This window comes from Myotis brandtii, unplaced genomic scaffold (assembly GCF_000412655.1).
Source record: "Myotis brandtii unplaced genomic scaffold, ASM41265v1 scaffold678, whole genome shotgun sequence".
NCBI classification, from domain to species: Eukaryota; Metazoa; Chordata; class Mammalia; order Chiroptera; family Vespertilionidae; genus Myotis; species Myotis brandtii.
The window spans coordinates 233509-251925 of NW_005370648.1; the positions used below are offsets into that span (position 1 = coordinate 233509).

General features: G+C 38.7%; 1 protein-coding gene across 8 annotated transcripts in view; it reads left to right on the forward strand.

The window, feature by feature from the left end:
* SMG7 (SMG7 nonsense mediated mRNA decay factor) overlaps nucleotides 1-18417 on the forward strand; it is a 44407-nt gene that overhangs the window by 19702 nt on the left and 6288 nt on the right. For 2 of the 8 annotated variants that reach the window (XM_005881316.2, XM_005881318.2), the window contains 12 exons: nucleotides 38-188; nucleotides 560-695; nucleotides 4924-5086; nucleotides 5362-5518; nucleotides 7870-7940; nucleotides 9135-9195; nucleotides 11418-11537; nucleotides 12440-12728; nucleotides 14774-14918; nucleotides 15460-15842; nucleotides 16462-16833; nucleotides 17543-17692. In XM_005881316.2, the coding sequence (XP_005881378.1) occupies nucleotides 38-188; nucleotides 560-695; nucleotides 4924-5086; nucleotides 5362-5518; nucleotides 7870-7940; nucleotides 9135-9195; nucleotides 11418-11537; nucleotides 12440-12728; nucleotides 14774-14918; nucleotides 15460-15842; nucleotides 16462-16833; nucleotides 17543-17692 (2198 nt within the window). Of the gene's footprint in view, nucleotides 1-37; nucleotides 189-559; nucleotides 696-4923; nucleotides 5087-5361; nucleotides 5519-7869; nucleotides 7941-9134; nucleotides 9196-11417; nucleotides 11538-12439; nucleotides 12867-14773; nucleotides 14919-15459; nucleotides 15843-16461; nucleotides 16834-17542; nucleotides 17693-18417 lie in introns of all 8 variants that reach the window. The other 6 variants (XM_005881314.2, XM_005881315.2, XM_014529268.1 and 3 more) reach the window with 3 other exon arrangements.

Consider the following 18417-nt stretch of genomic DNA (forward strand, 5'->3'; position numbering starts at 1 on the left):
TCTTTAGTTACTTTAGAATTTTGACTTTCTCCTCTAGGTCAGCCTTACAATCAGTTGGCTATCTTAGCTTCTTCCAAGGGAGACCATCTGACCACAATTTTCTACTACTGCAGAAGCATTGCTGTGAAGTTCCCTTTCCCAGCTGCCTCCACAAATCTACAGAAAGCACTTTCTAAAGCACTGGAAAGGTAGGGCTGACTTTCCCAAGAGGACTTAGTGTAACCTGGTAGACTTCACCCCTCAAATTTAGGCATATAAGAAATAATGGCCAGTTGCCTATGCTTCTCTTGTACTTGCCTGATTTATAAACAATAGTAAATAATAGTTTTGTATGTAGTTTTTACCAAATTTTGACCAATCAACAACTGATTTGTTCCCAGTAGAGGAGTACAGGCTGCTGATTACTGCCTCCACCTGTGGGTGTCACATTTGAAAGTCAGTGAGGTGCAGAATCCTCTCTAGGTGTTCAAACATTGTAGTTTTGCAAACTGAAGCCGCCTTTAAGAGATTTTAGCCATTTTGCTGCTTAAGATTCATGGAAGTTTTTCTTTCATTTCAGCCGGGATGAGGTGAAAACCAAGTGGGGTGTTTCTGACTTCATCAAAGCCTTTATTAAGTTCCACGGCCATGTGTACCTGAGTAAGAGCTTGGAAAAGTTGAGCCCTCTTCGAGAAAAATTGGAAGAACAGTTTAAGGTTAGATTTCAAAACCAGAGAATTTATTGTCTTGTTTAAATAAGCATAAGATTTGGAGGAAGATGACTCCCAGTTTTCACTCCATTACTTAACTGTGAACTGTTGGTAAAAATTAACTTTGAAATTAAATATGAAAGTTTTGCATACAGCATCCTCTTTATTTAAACTAAGGCGCTGTTTATACAAAGAAATACATGCAGCAACAATGGGCTAATAAGTAGCTGCGGTTTGGCAAAAAGTATCCAAGTGGAAACAACAACTCCTTTCTCAGACCAAGCACATTTATTTCTCAGTTTGGAAAGTACTGCTTTTGATGGATTAGATATGGTTTTGTTACCTCCTTTATAGATATTTCCATTCTGCAAATGAAGCTCATTTCTCTTGTATTTTGATCCATCAAGATTTGTGGTAGTTTGAAGGAAAGGAATAAGAAATTTCATTCAATTATTTTACTCAATTATTTCTAGTTACATATGTGAAAATTATCTTGGGTTAGGTTAGTATATTAAATTAGCAGTTTAAATGTAGTGTATGATATGTAAAATGTGAAAGGAGTCAAAATTAAGTATTAACTTTATTTTTAATTTATTCAACAAATATTTGATTGTTATATACCTGTCACTGTTTTAGTCATTGGGATCAACGTTAAACAAGACATTCTCAATGAGCATTTTTTATTTCTTGGTTACTTCTGGGTATCTTTACATTTTGGAATTGTCTATAACAGCTGTCGCCAACCGGTGGTCCCCGATGTCTGAAAGATTGGTGACTGCTGGTCTATAACTTCTTTATAGTTTTACAAATATTATAAAAGTCTCACAATTCAGAGATTGTAGAACTTAATTAAGAGACATAAATTAGCCAAATGTAATAAATGTGAAATGGTTTTTACAGATAATCAATTTTTAGTTGATACTTTTACATAAAGTATAAAAGTTAATTGATTTCAGAGAGGAAGGAAGAGGGAGAAAGAGATAGAAACATCAATGATAAGAGAGAATCATTGATAGGCTGCCTCCTAACACTGCCCCCCATTGGGGATCTAGCCCACAGCTCAGGCATGTGCCCTGACCTGAAATTGAACAACAACCTCCTGGTTCATAGGTCAACACTCAACCACTGAGCCACATCAGCCAGGCATAGTTGATACTTTTTGTGTGCAAGAGAGTATAATAAATAACTATAATAGAAATAGTTTGTTTTAAAATAAGCTTCTAAAATAAGAGTCCCTTGCAGTTTTCTGCACCTCTTAGTGGTGGCATATGTAAACTTAGTCCATGATTTATAGAGGGGGGTGCATGAAAGCAACCACTTACTTTGTAATGCCCTCAGCTATTCAGCCTGGAAAGAACAAACAAGTCTCAATAGCTTCATTATAGGTTTTCAGATATCTGAAAGATTATTTTAAGATAACATATGTTTGTCTTTCCTGGAATCAGAACTAAAATTAAATCTTAGAATTTGAGTAGAGATATGTAGGGTGTTGCTGAGGACTCTCTTTTGAGAACTTAAAAGTCAGATTGACAGCTATCTTCTTGGATGGTGTAGATGTAGTCCTGTTACCTATCGGGATTGGACAAGATGACCTCGTGAGATTGCTTCTAGCTCTCTTGTTCTATGAAAGATACACTCTCCAAATGGGGAGGGTGTGGAACCTACCTTAATGAAATCCTCTCCATGTAAGTTATTCTAGTCTAGAGTCTAGTCAGTTTTGCATTTGGTTCAACCTCAAACACTAATATTCTCTTCAAATATATAATTCTGTATGTGAAGTTCTGGTGGGAGTGTGTGGGCAATTGCGAAGTATCATTCCTACACTCTAAAATTAAACACAGGATGAGGCAGATCTATTTTAAAACTTACCCAGTACTAAAATGTCAGAAGAACATTGTGGAGTGAAATTTTAGCATAGTTGAGTAAATATTCAAAAGTATTTTAAAAGTATCCTATATAATAAAAGGCTGATATGCAAATTGTCCCCTCAACTAGGGGTTCGACCGGGAGTTTGACCAGGGGGCAGGGCTGCCTGCCCATGGCCCCTCCTCCCAGCCAGCCCCGACCCCCCCCACCCATCCTGATCCCAGGCTGGGCCAGCCAACCAACTTCCCGCGTCCCCTCCCCCTGGCCGGCTCTCTGATTGGCCCCAATTGGGGCCAGACAGACAGACCCCACCTGTGCACGAATTTGTGCACCAGGCCTCTAGTTTGTAGAGAACGATGTAAACTTCAGTGTGTCTGTCTAACAGTCATTAGCTACTAAGAAACATTTACCAAGTTGAGGTTCATTGAAGGATTAAAAGGCCTGGAATTTAGGAACTGAGATATAAGGTTTTTTATATCTGTCAAATGTATGCTGTTTCTTAATGGTATTTAATTCAGTGTTTTCCTCAATTGCTGTTGAAAGTGTCTTTTAGGCCGAAACCGGTTTGGCTCAGTGGATAGAGCGTCGGCCTGCGGACTGAAGGGTCCCAGGTTCGATTCCGGTCAAGGGCATGTGCCTGGGTTGCGAGCACATCCCCGGTGGGAGGTGTGCAGGAGGCAGCTGATCGATGTTTCTCTCTCATCGATGTTTCTGGCTCTCTATCTCTCTCCTTTCCTCTCTGTGGAAAATCAATAAAATATATTTAAAAAAAAAAAAAAGAAAGTGTCTTTTAGTAGCAATATGTCTGTTCCTATCTGATTTTGTCCAGGGGAGACTCTGCTTACTTCAGTACAATCTAAGTTTTACAAAAGTACAATTGAATAATTACACATTGACTTCCAAAGGTGTGAATTATTCCTTCACTAAGTATTTATTGAGTACCTGTTGTGTGCCATGCACTTTTCTAGGCCTTTGGAGATACAGAGGGAGAACAAGACAAAGTCTGTGCCTTTATGAACTTAATCTTACATTTGCTAGTACCAGGCTACACCATATGCATCAATGCTTCTGTGCCTACACTAGAAAGTCCTTTAAAGGGTCAGGATTCTGTAATGTAGGACATTGCCTTCTAAAATGAACGCCACATTGCTATATTGTACTTGTAAGAAAAAATGCTTTTTGAAAAATACAAATTAATATTCTCATTTTATGCCAGTATCATGCATTTGTGTAAAGGCTGGATGCAGATATTGAAAATTTTGTGGGAGGATTTTGGAGAAGAGCTAGGATTTCAAGACATTTTCAGGAAAGGAAAGGAAAATGCTTAAGGCCTTTGGGAAAGAAGTGAGCATTCTAGATGTATATATGGGAGTGACAGATGGCAAGGAGGCTGAGAGATCTGATAGGGAGAGTAGAGTTAAAGTGGAATGGAATTGTGTTTTTCTCCAATGATCATGTGAAAGGTCTTGCTAATGAATTATAGATCTTATCCTGTATCTGTTTCCCACCATAAGGCAGTGAGTCCCCATTGTCTGCACAAATTTTCCTTGGGGACAGAGACAGGTTGGCTATAGCTAAAATGTAGGGTGAAGTCAGGATGTCATCTTTGTTACCAACTTTGTTAGGAGCTTGTGAGGCCACCAGCTGAGTGCATAGAGGTGAATTCTTCCCTATAGTGCTGGTTAGCAGGTCTTTGTGAACACATGGTTATTAAGTAAAAGAAGTTGATAATGAAGGTCATGGATGTACCTTCCTTATAGGGGGAAATGTCAGTGTAATAATTTGTAGAAGTACCTCTAATATATTAATGATTGCTTTAGATATCATTTGCCCTGTGTTCCAAAGTATGTTCTTGCTATGTACCTCGTTTATCAGTAAGCTTCTTTAAGTATGTCAGGCCTTTGAAAGAGTAAATTTTATAATAAATTTTGGAAGTCATACATTATGTACCAAGAGTTCAAAAACATATGTTTTGAGTCTCTTTATTTGAAATTTTGTTTCTTACTATATGCATGTACTTTTTAGTCATTGGTCCCAATTTGATAATTTTAGTGTGTATGCATCTCTTATAAAACAGCTTCTAATGGATGGAAGGCATGTGAATTTGTAGATGGATACTGAAAACTTGTGAAAAACAGTTCAGTGGTGTCTGGGTTAATTTTTTCCAAGATGAATGGTCAGCATGAGAAACATCAGACCACATTAGACTCGATTAAAATACTGGGATTAAAAGTGGAACAGTTTACTCATCTGTAATTTACTGTAACCCATGTGGCTCTAAATGCAGACTGACAGTTTAATTCTTGTGTTGAAGATGGCTCCTGTTCTCGATAATAGTATATGCAGTGTTCCCTGTCTTCTTTTACAGAGGCTGCTCTTTCAAAAAGCTTTCAACTCTCAGCAGTTAGTTCACGTCACTGTCATTAACCTGTTTCAACTTCATCACCTTCGTGACTTTAGCAATGAAACAGAACAGCATAGTTACAGCCAAGATGAGCAGCTGTGTTGGACACAGTTGCTGGCCCTCTTTAGTAAGTATTAAATCGTTTTAACTTTCTGTTCCATCTTCTTTGGCCTTTTCATCATAAAGTATTAGTGCTATATAAAGAAGTGTCTTGTATGTCTTAATATTGAATCAAGAGGCCCATACTCTAAATTCTGTTCCTTATCTGCTGACATCCATCGTCAACTGTATCTGTAACAATTTTTAACTTGGGAAAGAAAATGCCCTTTTAGAAAGAAACTGTGAGACTGATAACACAGTTTCAAATATCTTATGCTTTCTGTATACATTTTTTCTTTTGAGTGTCTTTTCTTGGCATCCTGTGCAAGTGTCCTCTCCAGAACAAATCTCAGGAGGAATCCCACAATGCCTATCCCCTTCCTGCAGTCAAGGTCTCCATGGACTGGCTGAGACTCAGACCCAGGGTCTTCCAGGAGGCGGTGGTGGATGAAAGACAGTAGTGAGTATCTTAGAGTTTCATGTCAGCTTTTGTGCTTTGTTTGTTTGATATTCAATGATATGCTGAAACCACCTTAGAAAACACAACATTTGAACAATGGAAGGCTGTATTTCCCACCCACTCTTTGGAAATTGAACTGAAGACCTCTTTATGTGCTTTCCCTTTATTTGTTTGAATTCTTCATGTGAGGCACAATCTTAAGGATTTCTGACTTTTTGATCCCCCTGTCCTTGGTTGCCATCCTGGGGAAGTGGCATTTTTCACATTCCAAAGTGAAATGGAGATAAAACCAGTTTGTTTCTTATCCACTACAGTATGCTCCAATTTTTGTTTAGGAATTAAAAGGAAGAGATTTTTTACTTCTTTCCATTATTTTCTATACATAACCTGTTTTGTGTTGCCTTATAGTGACGCCCAATTTGAGTTATATTTGTTTGTTTTAAGCATAGAATATTTTGGTCATCGCCATTTTCTCTCTAATCTCTACTTAGAATAATTCTGACAGTTCTTAGGAACTATTGGTTTTAGAGTGACAAATGAAAGCCTTCAGCTTACCTTTGATTGTGGGAACATTGTCAAGAAGGCTTTTCAGTGAGTAGGAAGTTCCTCCCCTACATGTTTTGATGGTGGATACAAGGAGAAGCTCTCTGACATTTCTGCTTTGTGTCCTAGCATCTACACTTTGACCAAGGGCACAACCTAGAAAATGTCCAAGCCACATTTAAGACCCTGTGATCCCTTTACTTAATTCTCTTTCCTTTCCCCCTTAAACCTAACTATAAGTTCATTAACTCTGTGAATAGAGTTTAGTAACATAGCACAGCATACCACACATCTCCTTTTCATGTCAGTGTGAGCATTGTAAGTAATGTATATTTTTAAACATTGCTTCCTGGCACAAAATTTTCATTTCTTTATCCAGAGGCTTTATCATCCTCCCCTTCTGTACTTTAAAACCCAGAACTTGTGTTTGGTATAGGAAGTTGTATCAGTGACTCTATGAAAGAAGAATTCTGTGTTTTACATTTACTTGAGAGTTTTTATGTTTATGGGCAAGGATTGATCTGTTGTGTTTTTGTTCCTGCAGTGGCCCTTTTGGCCCACTTTGTGCATCCCCATTTCAGAGAGGAAGGGAGAGGGAGAGAGAGAGATCAATGATGAGAGAGAATCATTGATCGGCTGCCTCCTGCATGCCCCCTACTGGGGATCAAGCCTGCAATTTCGGGCATGTGCCCTTGACTGGAATTGAACCCGGGACCCTTCAGTTCGCAGGCCACCACTCTATCTACTGAGCCAAACCAGCTAGGGCTGCATTCCCATTTCTTAGCATGGCAAAAAGGTTATTCAGCCAGAGGATATTTACAAACCTTTTTCCCCCTCTTTCTTTCGTATCATTTACTCTTCCCCCTGCCTCCTATCAGATATATCAGGATTTTTAGACTTATGCCCTTGCAGGTTATTTTATTCTATTGTAAGTTGTGTTACAACTCATTTTAAAGACAAGTGTGGGTTATTTCTCTAAAACTGGAGATTTTCTTTATATGTTTCTCTATATATCCTTTTGTACTTCTTTAAGTGGCATATTCACATATTTCAAAGTGCACAAGCATTAGTAGTTGTTAACTTCCAGCTTTTCTCCAAGTTGTGATTACTTAAATCTAATTTCTGTAACCTGGGCACCTTGATCAAGCCTTTTTATCACACTTTTCACCAATATTGGTTATAACACATTCCAAGAAAAGCTTAATGTTGCCTTAAGTAGAACATGATTGTTTTAAATATTTTTAATATTTTAAGTAAACATTAAAATTTTTAAAAATATTTTACAAACTTTCACAAAAATAGTTTGTGTATTAGGAAACAGAGTTTAGAGGTAGGGATATTGTATTGTCAGCGTGTATATTCATCACGTTGACTAGAAAATGTGATTTGACTGTTGTAACCATACCCTGTTTCACATTAAGAACTAAAAAGGGATTCCACTTTTTAGTGATGATATAAGTGAAAGCTCTATAAAAATATAAAAGCGTGTTGCTTCTCTGGTCAAAGTTTTCTCAGTAAATACCAATTTTCAATGTTTAAAACGGAAAAATTATTAAACTTAACCAGCTGTTAAGTTAGGAGCCTGGGAAACATCTGCAGTAGTATCTCATGGAAATGTAACACTCTGGTGTATCTTTCATCTAGACATCTTTGAAAATATGTTTTAGGAGTCATACAGTCTTTAAAATGCTGAAGCAAGGAGAAAAATGCATGAAGTCTAGGTCCTCGAGATAACATTTTCATGGCTTATTAGTGTTCTGCTTTCTCTTGTGTGAAAATAAAGTGTGCACTATCACTTTCATTTTCAGCATTTGGCCCTGGCTGATTTCTCTTCTAAATAGTTTCCATCCCCATGAAGAGGATCTTTCAAGTACTAATGGTAAGAGCAACCTCAGCCTTGTGCTGTTGACATTGTTCTCCATCGCTAATGGTGGGCTTAAGGCCACAGAAAAGCAGGTTTGTGTTTGATGTTAAATTTAATATATTGAAGTGACTTTGAACTCTATCCCGATTGAGTGGGTGGAAGTAGAGGTGATGTTCTTCCAGCAGCTTATTCTCCTATTTAGTTGCATCTGAACAGGAGCCCAGAGAGTGCAGTACCTTCAAATTCTTTCCATCCTCCTCATTCTCGTAATTTAAAAAAAAACAACACAAAAAACTAATGTAAACAGCATTACTCTGTCAAAGTAATGCCTGGTACCATGAAACATTTGAGAGATACAAATATAAGAACACAAGTCACCTATGGTTCTCTCACACAGAGATATGGGATAGTGTGTTTTCTACGGGCCTTTTTTTATGTGTACATACACAGCCTGCATGTGTTTGGTATCAAATTCAGCTTTGTACTTGCTTTTTAAATTTAACATTATATTGTTAGCAAAAGCTTTGTCATTTAAACATTTTGAAACATGATTTTTACTGGCTGCATAATAGTCCATACTATGGATATGCCATAATCTATTTAATCATTGTCTATTTGCTTTAAAAATTTCCCTGTTATAAATAATTATACACTGGGGGGAAAAAGGGGAACAACTGTAATAATCTGAACAATAAAGATTTATTAAAAAAAATAAAATAAATAATTCTACACTGAACAATCGGTAGTTGACTTCTTTCTGATTATATTTCTTCCATTAGATCTATGCTCCTCAAGCATTAATTTGCAAATGAATCTCCTGGGACCTTGTTGAAAATGTAGTTTATGATTCAGTAGGTTTGGGATAGTGCCCAAGATTTTACATTTCTTACAAGCTCCCAGATGATGTCAATTTTGTTATTCAATACTTTGGGATTACTGCACTGAGGCTGTGAAATTTTAAGACTGCTGAGGAAAAAAAAGGCATCATACTGCAACTCAGCACTGGGTATAGGTGAATGTTAGGGCAGTGTGCAGGGCCCAAAGGCAACATGCTGGGCTTTGACAGGTAAGTTACTATAAAGAAGAGCAGGGCACTATGAATAGCCTATAGTTTCTCCAGAGACTTTTTTTTTCCACTTCGCAGTATTCTGCTAAACAACAGGATTTTAATTAAAATATTTACAAATCTTGATTTCTACCCTTCTCTAGCTACACCACTTCCAGAGGAGTTTGAGTTACAAGGATTCTTGGCTTTGAGACCTTCTTTCAGGTGGGTGGCAGCTGGAGGAGGCGGAGTTCGTTGCTAGTGGTTGCCCTATTAAAATTATCAAGAATCGGGCTTGGTTGTGGAAGCTCTTAATCTTTCTTAGCTTTTCCTAACGGCAACTGAGAGTCAAAGTTTTGATGTAAAATGGATTTGTATATGTTGTGCCTTTACTGCCTATGTAATACCAATACTAAGTGCTTAAAAAGTATGGAGGAAAGGAAAGAGAATTGCTTCTTCCAAGTGATACTTATTTCCGTTTATACTTCCCTTGAAATCAGAGGGAAAGTCTCAAAATGGCAACAAAATGGAAACCAAAGGGTATTGCTTGACATATTTCATATTAAAATAAGAATAAAGCACTCTGTTTTCCCAGTCATTTTGTCTCTGTTCCTTCTCTTTCAGAGGAATAACTTCTTACGCCTTTTCAAGTCTAGCCCTTTCATCTGTGTCCTTGATCTCATCCTTTCCTACCTTCCTAAGAACCTTGTTCCATCTATCCATCTCTCTCTGCATTGTATTTTCAGTATCTTATTTTTTAACAACCAATTGCTTCCTTTTGGCCTAGTAGCATTTAAGTATGCCCTATTCTTTCTAAAAAAAATAAAATTTATGTCTTGGCCGGGTGGTTCAGTTGGTTAGAGCGCCGTCTCATGCACCAAAAGATTGCAGGTTCAATTCCTGGTCAGGGTACATGCCTAGGTTGTGGGTTTGATCTTAGGTCAGGAAACGAATGGGAGGCAACTGAACCAATCGATGTTTCCCTCTTGAATTGATGTCTGTCTCTCTCTTCCTCCCTCTCTCCCTTCCTTTCTAAAAATCAATAAACATATCCTTGGATGAGAATTAAAAAAAAAAAAGTAAAAATCACAACCTCAGCTTTCTCTTCATCATTAAACTTCTAAGAGTTGTGTGCACTAGTCTTGCTGACCTGCTTCACAGCCAGTTATTTCTCAGCCTGCTGCAACTGTAAACTCAGTGCTCTCTCTCCTAGTTAGCCAGTTGTATTGAGTTCTGTATAATTTTCATCCTATATAATTTTTTTTTAGCATTGAGTCTGTTAGTCCCCTTCCTTCATGAAACCTTCTTTCTCTTAGCTCTGGATCATCGTTCTTCTCCTTCTACCCTTAAGAGACTCAGTTGCATTCTTTCTTTTGTATTACATGCCTTGGAATATTGGTATTCTCCAGGGTTCTTCCCTTGCCCTTTCCTTCCCACTCTACGTTCTTCTGGGTGATCAAATCCATCCTTTTGTCTTGAGCTTTCACCTCTGGGATACTAAGACCAAAATTTTCAGTTCTGACTTCTTTTAGAGTTCAGACTCATATTTCTAGCAATTTTAAACTTTGACATGACCAAAAATGAGCTAGTATTTTCCTGTTTGGTCAGTAAAATATGATCTTTCTAAATTTATCTGTATGCCATTGTCCAACTACATAAACAGTTCTTATTTCTGTTTATCTTTCTCACCAAATCTTTGTAATTCTGTGTCCAAAATGCCTTTTAGATACAACTCCTCCCATTTATTTCCTCATAGTTCAGGCTTTTATCACCATTTACCTGGGGTAAAAATGTTTCCTAGTCACCTTCCCTACTTAGAGTCCCTCTCTTTCTATAGTTTATTTCTACCCTGTTTCCACATTATATTTTTAAAGTGTAGACCTGATGATGCCCTTTACTAATATAGAAACAGTTCAAGTGGCTTGCTGTCCAAATGCTTAGTTGTTCAGCATATTTTCTATCACTATGCAGTGTAAGTTTTCAGCCTTATTTTCTACTTAACACCCTCCTCCCCACTAATACCTACCTATACATACTCTACATTCACTCTGTTATCTTCTTGAATAGCTCTGTGTTTTTATTCCTCCAAAACTTTTCATACTATGTCTAGAACATTTCCTTTTCCTCTTTGTCCTTCCCTTACCAATCTGTAAGTGCTCACTCATAACTAGTCACGCTCCAGCTCAGATACCAGCCATGTGAAACCTTTTCAGAGCTTATCAGAAGGAACTAACTCTCCTTTTTCACTCTGCACTCTAATTCTTTCCATAGTGTGTTTTCCGCTTTGCTTCATTGGATTTAAATCTTTGGGAATATAAATTAAAACAAATGTAGTTAATTACATCAAATAGTTAACCTGTGTGGAACAATCTGAAGCCATTTCAGTTAAGTAGATGCATTTGGTTGCCTGGGAAATATCTTTTATAACTTGCTTATATTAATTTTAGGAACTTGGATTTTTCCAAAGGCCACCAAGGTATTACAGGAGACAAAGAGGGTCAGCAACGACAAATACGGCAGCAGCGCTTGATCTCTATAGGCAAATGGATCGCGGATAACCAGCCAAGGTATTTCATCAAATACACATACACAGCCACCTATGTTTTAGTCTTTGGTATAATGCTACTGATTATAAACTCAGAAGACAAAATGATGGTAACATAACAAATTATAACCCTGCTGATCATTATACTCTTAAATCTCTCTTCTCCCCATTACCTACCTATTGTAGAGGAATTGGCCTCACCCCCTGTTTATCATGAGCTTCTGCTTTAATTCATAAACATTTATGTAAATCTAAGTTGTACATTCACAGTTATGGTGCTTAGTATTGATTGACAGGGCCATGGTGATCAGTTTCAATCTGAACAGACCAGGATGGAGCTACTGGCTTATTAAATACAAAGCACATAGGGTAGTTGGTGTAGTGGAGGGCACAGGTCTTAGAGTCAGATCCGTTTAAATTCAGCTTCTAATTCTGCCACTTCCCCTGGTCTATGTCATTGGGATCCTCTGCTTGATTATAACCTTTCCAAAGTCGGTCACTATTTCATAGTCATTTTGTACTGAGGTTCCCGTCATACTGTGAGCATTTAAAGTGGTTGCATGTTTGAGTGAACTTACTACCTCTTAGCTTAGTTTTCACACCTATAAAATTGGAGTTATAAATAGCTACTTAAAGGGCCTAATCTAGTACCTATGTTTAAAACATGCTCAGTATTTTTAATTGCTGCAATTATTGGAAAACATTAAAAGGGCACAGATATGTGTTGTAGTGTTGAATATGATCATGAGAATCTGAGTCTCTACATAACTACTTTTTGTGTTACCTGAATCCACATTGTTATTTCCTGCTGTTTCCAAGTTTTTAGGGCTGGGAATCTTTTGACTGTTGGATCCATACACAATTCAATTGTACTGTTTTTTAGGTTTATGTTTTTCATATATGGATTTATTTTTACTTTTTTAGGCTGATTCAGTGTGAAAATGAGGTAGGGAAATTATTGTTTATCACAGAAATCCCAGAGTTAATACTGGAAGACCCCAGTGAAGCCAAAGAGAACCTTATTCTGCAAGAAGCATCCATAATAGAGTCACTGGCTGAGAACGGGAATCCAGGACTGAAATCGGTGCTGTCTACGGGCCGAAATCTAAGCAACAACTGTGACACGGGAGAGAAACCAGTGGTCACCTTCAAAGAGAACATTAAGCTACGAGAAGTGAACAGAGACCAAGGAAGAAGTTTTCCTCCCAAAGAGGTGAGAAGGGACTATAGCAAAGGAATAACTGTAACTAAGAATGATGGAAAGAAGGACAACAACAAGAGGAAAACAGAACCCAAGAAATGCACCTTAGAAAAGTTACAGGAAACAGGAAAGCAGAATGTGGCAGTGCAGGTAAGCTGTATTTGAACTATAAAGCAGGTAGAGGAAGGCTCACACAAAAGGCAAGATTTTTCATTTTGTTCCTAAAGCCTTGACAATTGGCTATTCTAGAAGCTTGAATGCATTCTTCAAATGCTTCATAGTAAGTCTTGTAAAGAGCTGTGGTAGGTGGTTACTTCATTGACCCTTGGGAATTATCATATGAGTGAAAGAGTCTTAACTTGTTTGACATGTTTATCAGTTTTGTTCAATTTACATTGTTTGAAATGACCAGTTGCAGAGTTGTCAGTTCCATAAAAACTTACATTTTCTTTTGAAAATGTAATTGCCATTTGTTAATGCTGTAGTGAGAAATTGGGGGTCTTTGATAGATCCAATAGAACTAAAAGTAGAGTAAGGCTGGTATAGGTGGTGTTGTTTTTTTAGAGTCACTGTACAAGATAAAAGATGAAGATGAAGCTCTTTTCCTTGACATTTATACCTGTTGCAGCCAGTAGCATTATTAGCACTTCAGTGTTACCCTGGCCATGGGAATTTGTAAAGCAAGAACCCAAGTCTCCTGCTGGGAAAAGAGAAACACCTCTCAGTTATTTGCATCTTTGGGGTGTATGTTTGTTTTAATACCTTTCCAAAGCGGTACAGATTACTTTATGTAAAAGGAAAGGGGTCCTTGTACTGGTTTTATTAGTACCATTAATGTTTGAGTAAATGCCATTTGTTTTGTTAACACATTTTGGCAAATATATTTGTTGGTAGTAGGCATGAGGAACCTTACATTATTGGAGGCCTCTTGCAAATAAACTGCCTTCAATGTGTTTCTCTTGCAGGATTTGGGGGCGGGAGGGAAAGGGAGAAGTAAGAATATAATAGTTCCATTTTAAGATTAGTAGAGGGAGAAACAGAAAAAACATGGTAGAAATTAAGAAAAGAAACGGAGTAAGACAGGTGCAGCGGAAAGGTAAGGGGAAACCCAAATGAACTATAAAACTGAGGTCTCAGTGCTTTAGGGATAGAGCCCAGCATTTCCTGCCTGCTCTGCCTCCATTCTCTATAACTGCTTCCCAGCACAGTTCAGTAGAAATAAAATCTCTTCCTGATCTCTCATCCCTCTTACATCTGCCTGTAGATGAGTAAAGAGAGCCTGGTAGCAGTCAGTGGATCACCACCCTCTGTACCTCATCCTAAGTTTTCTGTAAACGGTGCCTGTTTTCCTGCCTTTTACTCATCTTTTTATTTATTTATTTATTTATTTATTTATTTATTTATTTATTATTTATTTATATTGTCTAAAGTTTTACATATGTCTCCTTTCCCCCCTGACTGACACCCCCCACCTTTTACTCATCTTGAGCAGTGCCTGGGGTGTCCACCTCTTCTGCTCCATGTGCAGGACTCAGGGCCTGTTCTTTAGAAAGTATCCTATCTATTCTGAAGGGTGGTAAGGTGCAAGGTGGAGGGTGAATGCCTCACTGGTACCCTTAAGGCTGCCCAGATGAAATTAAACTGAAGGCCAAAGTGGGTCATCATTAATTTATAGTTTATGTAAGTTATTTAATGAATTAGAGTAATTCATAAAGGGCCCTGGAACCTATAACAGGCAACTTAAGATCATAGGCAAGCTTTTAACCTGTTGGCATTAGGTGTCTCATTTGTAAAACAAAGGAGCTCTCATGTCCTTTCCATATTTAATATTTTTATGATTTTGTGAGGGCAAAATAATTATATGAATAAAATGAAGGCATGTATCTTTTATTGGCAGTTAAATCACCTACTTTGATTTCCTCTTTGTAATTTAATCTTCAGCATATACTTTTTTTTTTTTTGACGTAGTGGTGTTTTAAATACTTTCCTAGAGTAGATGCTTCTTTCTGACACGTTTGAGTTTCAGATTATTACAGTTTTGCTTCTGTTGATCACAGGTAAAATCCCAGACAGAACTAAGAAAGACTCCAGTGTCTGAAGCCAGGAAAACACCTGTCACTCAAACCCCAAGTCAAGCAAGTAATTCCCAGTTCATCCCCATTCACCACCCTGGAGCCTTCCCGCCTCTTCCTAGCCGGCCAGGTAAATATGCTTTGTAACTTCTACTTAATACCTCTGTGTAGGAGTTTCTATTCATTCATTGAGTAATTCATACTCTATTGGAGTGACATTACTAACTATAGTGTTAAAGGTAGGAGGAAGGAAGGTAAAGTGGGAGACATCTGTAATACTATCAACAATAAAAATATATATATTTATTTTTTAAAAAGGTAGAAGGAAGTTAGGTTTTCCCTAATGCTTATGAAATTATTTTGGAGCCATTTCTCTGGTAGTTTATATACAAAGGCAGGTTTGTTATGAAGGAATTCCTGTCACTAAACATGATGTTTAGAACACTCCACTTGCTTAAGTGGATAGAAGTAGCAGTCAGTAGTCTATGTTTAATTTTTGAAATGAAATTAAAGATTTTCATTTGATCAGTCTTGATGGTTGACCCCTATCTTTTAGAACTTATGAGAAGACCCCCTCCCCACCTTATCCCAACCCAAATGACTTATTTTTGCCTTTTTTTTTTTTTTGCTAAGTTTCTTTAGAACTAAAGCTGTGTTCTTTTGTTTTGAAGGGTTCCCGCCCCCAGCATATGTTATTTCCCCTCCTGTGGCATTTCCTATGGGCTCAGGTTACACCTTCCCAGCTGGTGTTTCTGTCCCAGGAACCTTTCTTCAGCCTACAGCTCACTCTCCAGCAGGAAACCAGGTGCAAGCTGGGAAACAGTCCCACATTCCTTACAGCCAGCAACGGCCCTCTGGACCAGGGCCAATGAACCAGGGACCTCAACAACCACAGCCACCTTCCCAGCAACCCCTTACATCTCTACCAGCTCAGCCAACAGCACAGTCTACAAGCCAGTTGCAGGTTCAAGCTCTAGCTCAGCAACAACAATCCCCTACAAAAGCCGTGCCAGCTTTGGGGAAAAGCCCTCCTCACCACTCTGGGTTCCAGCAGGTAGGTGACATTGTACCGTCCAGCTGACTAAGGAGGGGAAGGCTGAAGTTAGTCAGTATTCAGTTATTTGAAAATGCTAGTTATGCTTTCATAACACCTCTTAGACTTGTAATGATGATGAGAATATAAAAGTATTCTCTTCGCTGATTAGGAAAGTGTAAATGTTTTCCTTTCCACTTTTGTAAAGGATAGTAGATCTTAACTACTATTTGCTGCTACTACTTGTTAGTTTTATTGGAAAGTATTTTCTAGAAATGTTTCCTGTGTGAACATAAACTATAGAAGGGAAGAAGAATCATAGTCTTGATGAGATGTTAAGAAAGCTGTGACACCAACCTTAAATATTGTCCTCCACATAGCACTTGAAACCGGAGGGAGACAGACACACTCACTAAACCTCTTAAATGATTGAATTGAAAGAGCGACTATGAGTTCAGTGTCCATAATCTGTACCTAGATGGCTTTCTGTGTATTGAAAAACCTGAATGGTAGAGGAACGCGCTGCATTGCCGAGAGTGGTGTTGATTGTGAAACCAAGTGCATTCTGTGATTCCTGAGCACTGAGTGTCGGGGACATTGCGTTTCATCCTCATCCTGATGACAGGCTTCTCTTTTTCAGTATCAGCAGGCAGATGCCTCCAAACAGCTGTGGAATCCCCCTCAGGTTCAAGGCCCATTAGGGAAAATCATGCCTGTGAAACAGCCCTACTACCTTCAGACCCAAGATCCCATAAAACTGTTTGAGCCGTCATTGCAATCTCCTGTAATGCAGCAGCAGCCTCTGGAGAAAAAAATGAAGCCTTTTCCCATGGAGCCATATAACCACAATCACTCAGAAGTCAAGGTCCCAGAATTCTACTGGGACTCTTCCTACAGCGTGGCTGATAACAGAGCTGTGATGGCTCAGCAAGCAAATATGGACCGCAGGGGCAAGCGGCCACCAGGAGTCTTCCGTCCAGAGCAGGATCCTGTGCCCAGGATGCCCTTTGAGGTGTGTGTCCTTTCCTGTCACAGGCGCTTGAGGGAGAGGTCTGGGGCTGCAAATCTTTTGAATTTCCCAGTAGCTGTTTCTAAAGGTCACTGATGCATAAGTGTCACAGAATGCTACTGGGCAGTGGGCACAGCGCCTGGTCTCCTCTTCACAGTTGCACAGTATGTTGGATTGGAGGAGCTGAAGGGTCCTGTTACTGAGTTTAAACTTGACAGTCTGGCAAAAATGTCATGTGCGGGACTCTCTCACCCACATGTTGGAGAATTCGGAGACAGCTCCCTGTGTTGGGCTGAATCATCTAAGTTTAAAAATAGTTCACTGCACATTTAAACAAAGTGCTTTCTGAGAGGAATAGTCAGCCAGTTATCTTTAATAGTGGAGTTCCCCTTCCTTGCCCTTCCTATTCCTGAGACACAGGGATGTGTTTGTAAGTTGGTCATTAGCACAAGGTAAGTTAGTCACTTTGCTCCTTTGCAGTTTGACTCATGAGCCACTTTCACCTTTTATGTTCTGCTCCATCAGTATTTGCTTCTTTGTATTGTCTTGATCTTTGTCGCCCACTCTGTGTCAATTTGCTTTTGTGTTTCAGAGCCTTTTCCTTTGCATAATCCTGCTTCACTATTAATGACTTCATCCCCCAATCATGCCACTGCTCCTTTGTGCTTTTGTCATCCCTATGGCCTCTCACTGTGCTCCTTTCTGTCACTAGGACCCCAAGGGCTCCCCTCTGCTTCCTCCGGACCTGTTAAAGAGTCTGGCTGCCTTGGAGGAAGAGGAAGAGCTGATTTTTTCTAACCCTCCTGATCTTTACCCAGCTCTGCTGGGGCCTCTCGCCTCTCTCCCTGGAAGAAGCCTCTTTGTATGTATTTAACCTAATTCTTGCTCTAACCCCAGCTGCTTTTCTGAGATTTTAGAATAGGTGATTTCTTCTTTTGGGGGGCTTTTCTTTTTTACAGAATTGTAAAGTTTATTTCCCAACAGCCCAAACTGGCCTTCAAATGGTAGTAGAAATAGCAAAATGTTTCTGACGGCCTGGTTCCCCAAGACCTTACATTCGTGACTTTGTTAAGACCATCCTGAGGGCTGGACACACACAGGTTGTGATGCTGGAAATTTAACTTACTTCTCAAGTGGCACTTCCATCTGGACCCAGGAATGTCCAGTGTCATTAATCTTATTTAGAATAGTGAGATTTTTTTCTCATGAACTCAAAATAGGAAATGAAATATGTTCTAGACAGTTTACTGATGCTTTTGAATGCTATGTGGCTCTTTTCTGTTTGGTTAACTAAGAGCCGTGATCAGAGCCAGAATTGTATAAACAGAATGCTAAAAAGAAGCGTCAGAGTGCCATAAATGAGTGACTACAGCAATAAATAACTACAATGACAAAGTGTAAGACTTCATTAGTTGTATCTTTTTAAAAAGTCTTCTAGATCCTAGTCTGCATTGCAGAGGATATCATGCTGTACCTATGCCAGTGTTTATATTTACTAAGATGGGGAAGTAAAAGAAAAGTGTGTGCTCTGGTTGTTTTTTTCTGCCCTTCACCCCATCTTAATAAAATGTGACACAGTTCTGAGAT